This window comes from Salvelinus namaycush, unplaced genomic scaffold, assembly GCF_016432855.1.
Source record: "Salvelinus namaycush isolate Seneca unplaced genomic scaffold, SaNama_1.0 Scaffold87, whole genome shotgun sequence".
In the NCBI taxonomy this organism is placed as follows: Eukaryota; Metazoa; Chordata; class Actinopteri; order Salmoniformes; family Salmonidae; genus Salvelinus; species Salvelinus namaycush.
In genome coordinates this window covers 442,310-450,621 of record NW_024061608.1, presented here as the reverse complement: position 1 = coordinate 450,621, position 8,312 = coordinate 442,310, and the positions used below count along the sequence as shown (strand labels likewise).

Genomic DNA, 8,312 nt, shown 5'->3' with positions numbered 1-8,312 from the left:
TCAAGTGGCACTGACTCAGGGATAAAGAAAGTGAATATGCACACTCACCGGGATATAGCCAATGGCAAAAATACTGTTCGCTCAATTAAGTTGAGAATTTTGATAACTAAAAGACAGATTAGTCTTTTCATTGTCTTCTCTTTGAAGCAATAGCCAATTGCTTTCCAAACTATGTTAGCCTGAGATAGTGTTCAGTCTTTCGTGAGATGCACTGTCAGGCTCATGTAAGAAGTCATATTTACACTTGACCACGTCTGTGATCAGTGCAAAAAAAATGGACGTCCTTTAGCTCTGTCCGAACCTCCCCCTTCACCTTGAAAAAGAAAGGTTTGGGAAACCCTGCTTTAACAGGCTAAAACTATTTTAAACCGGTCTTATTTGAGACTAAGGCCTACTCCAGCCTATAAGAACCGAGGAGGAATGTCATAAAGTAAGTAGAACCAGATCATGAACTACAGTACTGTAAAGTGACAGATACTGAACAAGGTGCATACGGCTGATGGAAGGAGGCATCTGTTCTTAAATTGCTGGAGCACAGAAAGGATGTGTCCAGAACACATCCTACCTTTCCCAATGATGAGTAAAGGCCGCTTGGCCTACCTTTCCCAATGATGAGTAAAGGCCGCTTGGCCTACCTTTCCCAATGATGAGTAAAGGTCGTTTGGCCTACCTTTCCCAATGATGAGTAAAGACCGTTTGGCCTACCTTTCCCAATGATGAGTAAAGGCCGCTTGGCCTACCTTTCCCAATGATGAGTAAAGGCCGCTTGGCCTACCTTTCCCAATGATGAGTAAAGACCGCTTGGCCTACCTTTCCCAATGATAGTAAAGGACGTTTGGCCTACCTTTCCCAATGATGAGTAAAGACCATTTGGCCTACCTTTCCCAATGATGAGTAAAGGTCGTTGGCCTACCTTTCCCAATGATAAGTAAAGGCGCTTGGCCTACCTTTCCAATGATAAGTAAAGGCCACTTGGCCTACCTTTCCCAATGATGAGTAAAGGCCGTTTGGCCTACCTTTCCCAATGATGAGTAAAGGTCGTTTGGCCTACCTTTCCCAATGATAAGTAAAGGCCGCTTGGCCTACCTTTCCCAATGATAAGTAAAGGCCGCTTGGCCTACCTTTCCCAATGATGAGTAAAGGCCGTTTGGCCTACCTTTCCCAATGATAAGTAAAGGACGTTTGGCCTACCTTTCCCAATGATAAGTAAAGGCCGCTTGGCCTACCTTTCCCAATGATGAGTAAAGGACGTTTGGCCTACCTTCCCAATGATGAGTAAAGGTCGTTTGGCCTACCTTTCCAATGATAAGTAAAGACCGTTTGGCCTACCTTTCCCAATGATGAGTAAAGGTCGTTTGGCCTACCTTTCCCAATGATAAGTAAAGACCGTTTGGCCTACCTTTCCCAATGATGAGTAAAGGTCGTTTGGCCTACCTTTCCCAATGATAAGTAAAGACCGTTTGGCCTACCTTTCCCAATGATGAGTAAAGTCCGTTTGGCCTACCTTTTCCCAACGATGAGTAAAGACCGTTTGGCCTACCTTTCCCAATGATGAGTAAAGACCGTTTGGCCTACCTTTCCCAATGATGATGTAAAGACCGTTTGGCCTACCTTTCCCAATGATGAGTAAAGACCGTTTGGCCTACCTTTCCCAATGATAAGTAAAGACCGTTTGGCCTACCTTTCCCAATGATGAGTAAAGGCCGTTTGGCCTACCTTTCCCAATGATGAGTAAAGGCCGTTTGGCCTACCTTCCCAATGATGAGTAAAGACCGTTTGGCCTACCTTTCCCAATGATAAGTAAAGGCCGTTTGGCCTACCTTTCCAATGATAAGTAAAGGAAGTTTGGCCTACCTATCCCAATGATGAGTAAAGTCCGTTTGGCCTAAACTTTCCCAATGATAAGTAAAGGCCGCTTGGCCTACCTTTCCCAAGATGAGTAAAGGCCGCTTGGCCTACCTTTCCCAATGATAAGTAAAGGCCGCTTGGCCTACCTTTCCCAATGATGAGTAAAGTCCGTTTTGGCTACCTTTCCCAATGATAAGTAAAGGCCGCTTGCCTACCTTTCCCAATGATAAGTAAAGGCCGCTTGGCCTACCTTCCCAATGATAAGTAAAGGCCGTTTGGCCTACCTTTCCCAATGATAAGTAAAGGGCCGTTTGGCTTACCTTTCCCAATGATGAGTAAAGTCCGTTTGGCCTACCTTTCCCAATGATAAGTAAAGGCCGTTTGGCCTACCTTTCCCAATGATAAGTAAGGCCGTTTGGCCTACCTTTCCCAATGATGAGTAAAGGCCGTTTGGCCTACCTTCCCAATGATAAGTAAAGGCCGTTTGGCCTACCTTTCCCAATGATGAGTAAAGGCCGCTTGGCCTACCTTTCCCAATGATGAGTAAAGGCCGCTTGGCCTACCTTCCCAATGATGAGTAAAGGTCGTTTGGCCTACCTTTCCCAATGATAAGTAAAGGACGTTTGGCCTACCTTTCCCCAATGATAAGTAAAGGCCGTTTGGCTTACCTTTCCCAATGATGAGTAAAGTCCGTTTGGCCTACCTTTCCCAATGATAAGTAAAGGCCGTTTGGCCTACCTTTCCCAATGATAAGTAAAGGCCGTTTGGCCTACCTTTCCCAATGATGAGTAAAGGCCGTTTGGCCTACCTTTCCCAATGATAAGTAAAGGCCGTTTGGCCTACCTTTCCCAATGATGAGTAAAGGCCGCTTGGCCTACCTTTCCCAATGATGAGTAAAGGCCGCTTGGCCTACCTTTCCCAATGATGAGTAAAGGTCGTTTGGCCTACCTTTCCCAATGATAAGTAAAGGACGTTTGGCCTACCTTTCCCAATGATGAGTAAAGGCCGCTTGGCCTACCTTTCCCAATGATGAGTAAAGGTAGTTTGGCCTACCTTTCCCAATGATGAGTAAAGGTCGTTTGGCCTACCTTTCCCAATGATAAGTAAAGGCCGCTTGGCCTACCTTTCCCAATGATAAGTAAAGGCCACTTGGCCTACCTTTCCCAATGATGAGCAAAGGCCGTTTGGCCTACCTTTCCCAATGATAAGTAAAGGACGTTTGGCCTACCTTTCCCAATGATAAGTAAAGGCCGTTTGGCCTACCTTCCCAATGATGAGTAAAGGCAGTTTGGCCTACCTTTCCCAATGATGAGTAAAGGTCGTTTGGCCTACCTTTCCCAATGATAAGTAAAGGCCGCTTGGCCTACCTTTCCCAATGATAAGTAAAGGCCGCTTGGCCTACCTTTCCCAATGATGAGTAAAGGCCGTTTGGCCTACCTTTCCCAATGATAAGTAAAGGACGTTTGGCCTACCTTTCCCAATGATAAGTAAAGGTCGCTTGGCCTACCTTTCCCAATGATGAGTAAAGGACGTTTGGCCTACCTTTCCCAATGATGAGTAAAGGTCGTTTGGCCTACCTTTCCCAATGATAAGTAAGACCGTTTGGCCTACCTTTCCCAATGATGAGTAAAGGCCGTTTGGCCTACCTTTCCCAATGATGAGTAAAGGCCGTTTGGCCTACCTTTCCCAATGATGAGTAAAGACCGTTTGGCCTACCTTTCCCAATGATAAGTAAAGGCCGTTTGGCCTACCTTTCCCAACGATAAGTAAAGGCCGTTGGCCTACCTTTCCCAATGATAAGTAAAGGACGTTTGGCCTACCTTTCCCAATGATGAGTAAAGGCCGTTTGGCCTACCTTTCCCAAAGATGAGTAAAGGCCGTTTGGCCTACCTTTCCCAATGATGAGTAAAGGCCGTTTGGCCTACCTTTCCAATGATAAGTAAAGGCCGTTTGGCCTACCTTTCCCAATGATGAGTAAAGGCCGTTTGGCCTACCTTTCCCAATGATGAGTAAAGGCCGTTTGGCCTACCTTTCCCACTGATAAGTAAAGGCCGTTTGGCCTACCTTTCCCAATGATAAATAAAGGACGTTTGGCCTACCTTTCCCAATGATAAATAAAGGACGTTTGGCCTACCTTTCCCAATGATAAGTAAAGGCCGTTTGGCCTACCTTTCCCAATGATAAGTAAAGGCCGTTTGGCCTACCTTTCCCAATGATAAGTAAAGGCCGTTTGGCCTACCTTTCCCAATGATGAGTAAAGGCCGTTTGGCCTACCTTTCCCAATGATAAGTAAAGGCCGTTTGGCCTACCTTTCCCAATGATGAGTAAAGGCCGCTTGGCCTACCTTTCCAATGATGAGTAAAGGCCGCTTGGCCTACCTTTCCCAATGATGAGTAAAGGTCGTTTGGCCTACCTTTCCCAATGATGAGTAAAGGACTTTTGGCCTACCTTTCCCAATGATGAGTAAAGGCCGCTTGGCCTACCTTTCCCAATGATGAGTAAAGGTAGTTTGGCCTACCTTTCCCAATGATGAGTAAAGGCCGCTTGGCCTACCTTTCCCAATGATAAGTAAAGGACATTTTGCCTACCTTTCCCAATGATAAGTAAAGGCCGTTTGGCCTACCTTTCCCAATGATAAGTAAAGGACGTTTGGCCTACCTTTCCCAATGATGAGTAAAGTCCGTTTGGCCTACCTTTCCCAATGATAAGTAAAGGCCGCTTGGCCTACCTTTCCCAATGATAAGTAAAGGCCGTTTGGCCTACCTTTCCCAATGATAAGTAAAGGCCGTTTGGCTTACCTTTCCCAATGATAAGTAAAGGCCGTTTGGCCTACCTTTCCCAATGATGAATAAAGGCCGTTTGGCCTACCTTTCCCAATGATAAGTAAAGGCCGTTTGGCCTACCTTTCCCAATGATAAGTAAAGGCCGTTTGGCCTACCTTTCCCAATGATAAGTAAAGGACGTTTGGCCTACCTTTCCCAATGATAAGTAAAGGCCGCTTGGCCTACCTTTCCCAATGATGAGTAAAGGCCGTTTGGCCTACCTTTCCCAAAGATGAGTAAAGGCCGTTTGGCCTACCTTTCCCAATGATGAGTAAAGGCCGTTTGGCCTACCTTTCCCAATGATAAATAAAGGACGTTTGGCCTACCTTTCCCAATGATAAGTAAAGGCCGTTTGGCCTACCTTTCCAATGATAAGTAAAGGAAGTTTGGCCTACCTATCCCAATGATGAGTAAAGTCCGTTTGGCCTACCTTTCCCAATGATAAGTAAAGGCCGCTTGGCCTACCTTTCCCAATGATGAGTAAAGTCCGTTGGCCTACCTTTCCCAATGATGAGTAAAGGCCGCTTGGCCTACCTTTCCCAATGATAAGTAAAGGCCGCTTGGCCTACCTTTCCCAATGATAAGTAAAGGCCGTTTGGCCTACCTTTCCCAATGATGAGTAAAGGCCGCTTGGCCTACCTTTCCCAATGATAAGTAAAGGACGTTTTGCCTACCTTTCCCAATGATAAGTAAAGGCCGTTTGGCCTACCTTTCCCAATGATAAGTAAAGGACGTTTGGCCTACCTTTCCCAATGATGAGTAAAGTCCGTTTGGCCTACCTTTCCCAATGATAAGTAAAGGCCGCTTGGCCTACCTTTCCCAATGATAAGTAAAGGCCGTTTGGCCTACCTTTCCCAATGATAAGTAAAGGCCGTTTGGCTTACCTTTCCCAATGATAAGTAAAGGCCGTTTGGCCTACCTTTCCCAATGATGAGTAAAGGCCGTTTGGCCTACCTTTCCCAATGATAAGTAAAGGCCGTTTGGCCTACCTTTCCCAATGATAAGTAAAGTCCGTTTGGCCTACCTTTCCCAATGATAAGTAAAGGCCGTTTGGCCTACCTTTCCCAATGATAAGTAAAGGCCGTTTGGCCTACCTTTCCCAATGATAAGTAAAGGCCGTTTGGCCTACCTTTCCCAATGATAAGTAAAGGCCGTTTGGCCTACCATTCCCAATGATAAGTAAAGGCCGTTTGGCCTACCTTTCCCAATGATAAGTAAAGGCCGTTTGGCCTACCTTTCCCAATGATGAGTAAAGGATGTTTGGCCTACCTTTCCCAATGATAAGTAAAGGACGTTTGGCCTACCTTTCCCAATGATAAGTAAAGGCCGTTTGGCCTACCATTCCCAATGATAAGTAAAGGCCGTTTGGCCTACCTTTCCCAATGATAAGTAAAGGCCGTTTGGCCTACCTTTCCCAATGATGAGTAAAGGATGTTTGGCCTACCTTTCCCAATAATAAGTAAAGGACGTTTGGCCTACCTTTCCCAATGATAAGTAAAGGCCGTTTGGCCTACCTTTCCCAATGATGAGTAAACTTGAGTGTATGCATTATAGATATGGGCTTCATAGAAAGTGTTACAAAGTGTTCTCTGTTCATCTTATCCATCCAGGTTCTGCCGGGGTAGGCCGTCATTGTAAATAATAATTTGTTCTTAACTGACTTGCCTAGTTAAATGAAGGATAAATAAAATAAAACATATATGAAGTGCTTCACTATAAATACATTTGACTATGTGGTTTGAAGTACTTTACCATTATCTTGCACAAACAGTAAGACTACTATAGACAGAAATCAATGCAGTAATGTTTTATTATATAAAGGCTCTGATTAAAATAGTAATAAAATCAGGCATTTGGCTAATTCTTCTTCCCAAAAGCTCCTCTGAATGGTTTGGAGACGGCTCTGGAGATAGCTCGTAACACCCTGACTAAGAGAGGGCGTTTACGGGACTGGCACTCCTGGGGAGCAGGGGCCAGTGTGGTTGTCAGGTCCTCCTTGGGTGGGGAAGTGGATGGAACCTCTGGAACCTCACACTCAGCATCTGTGATAAGAATATTTCATAATCAGAAAATGAACGTGTGTGTTTGTCTGTCCGTCTGCCTGTCTATCCGTCTGTCTGTCTGCCTGTCTGTCCGCCTGTATCTGTAGTCACTGTTTTAACAAGCTGGCCATAGGGTGATACATCAATATGACATTATCGATGCTTATCACTTACTCTGTGAAATACGAGTCTCTCTGAGACGTTTGGTAGGCAGCGCATCCTGTTCAGGGTGGCTCTTCGGTTCCCCTTTTGTCTTGAACAGCTGTTGACAAAACACATCAGGACAACTGAGCCTGTGTAAAATATATGGTATGCATCCCAAAAGGCACCCTATTGGCTACGTAAGGCACTACTTTTGACATGGGCCCATAGTGCTCTGGTCAAAAGTAGTGCACTATATAGGGAATAGGGTGCAATTTGGGACACAGACATTGACTCTCTCCCATGTGTATTAGGATTGTATTACAGCGGCCTCACTCAACCTCCTAAAGACAATGACAACAGCATTGTTCTAATGCTGAGAGACAATAGGGGTGTAGTGAATCTGTAGGGTACATTTCAGCCCCAGAGCCCCCTACCTTCATCCTGATCTTTGGAATCTTGCCAATTTTGGGTAGGAAGCGCCACTTCCTGTTCTTCTTAGTCTTTTCCCCTCTGGCAGAGGGAAGGCGGGCCATGCCGTCAGCCTTTACATCAGCCGGGCTAAGGCCCCTGGCAGGGAATTCCTCAGTAGCATTAATGTCAGCCACAACACCATGAGTGATGTCACTTGCGGCATTGCTGGTGTCTAAGTAAGAAGAGCAAGCTGGTGTGACTGACCTGGGTACAATAACTGGGAGAAGAGGACGCAACAATGGAAAGCAGTCACTGCGTTCCAAAAGGCATTCTCTTCCCTTTATAGTGCACAACTTTTGAACAGGGCCCATAGGGTCTGGCTCTGGTCAAAAGTAGTGCACTAAACATGGAAGGTGCCATTTTGGACGCAACCAGCAAAGTTAACATCATAAAACGCAATGTATAACTCAGCTGTAAAACTGGGAGGACTATATGGTGGAGGCCTACCCATTTCCCAGGAACATTGTAAAAAGTGGATTTGGGTACAGTGTTTATTTCCCCCTAATATCTTTGAATATTACACCTAAAATAATTAGGCCTACTTCTTTCTACTGCTGAGCTGAGACCATTAGGGTTAAACATTACAGATATAAATGCAATATATGGAGTAGAAAAGATTGCCTGCCCACCAGAATCAACATATGTTCTACATGGTCTATTTCTATCTGAATGTAACACCTCAATCAAGCATGTTAATTGATCGTTAAGTCATGTTTGTCAGGTAAACGGTCATTAGTGGCCTATATAAGCCTCATGTGAAGACATTACCTGTTGATAACACAGACTATTTTCATGATCATGGGAGGTGTGAGAGAATTGCTGCTCTTTGTGGTGACTGTGGGGGTTGTGAAAGGTTGGTTCACTAATGTTTTATTTGGATTGAAGGGATTTGTTTGGGAAATATCCTCAACTTTATCAGTTGGAGATTAAAATTTTATTGTCTGTTTGTTCTGCATTGGTCATCTGCTATTATTAATATATGTAG

General features: G+C 44.9%; 1 protein-coding gene across 1 annotated transcript; it reads right to left on the bottom strand.

The window, feature by feature from the left end:
- Positions 1 to 6,497: 6,497 nt before the first annotated feature.
- Positions 6,498 to 7,660, bottom strand: LOC120043112. The gene is made up of 3 exons (XM_038987835.1): positions 7,291 to 7,660; positions 6,887 to 6,974; positions 6,498 to 6,712 (listed from the first exon to the last, which is right to left on the bottom strand). The coding sequence occupies exons 1-3, from the start codon at positions 7,636 to 7,638 to the stop codon at positions 6,528 to 6,530; spliced, it is 621 nt and encodes a 206-aa protein (XP_038843763.1). The 5' UTR covers positions 7,639 to 7,660; the 3' UTR covers positions 6,498 to 6,527.
- Positions 7,661 to 8,312: the final 652 nt, after the last annotated feature.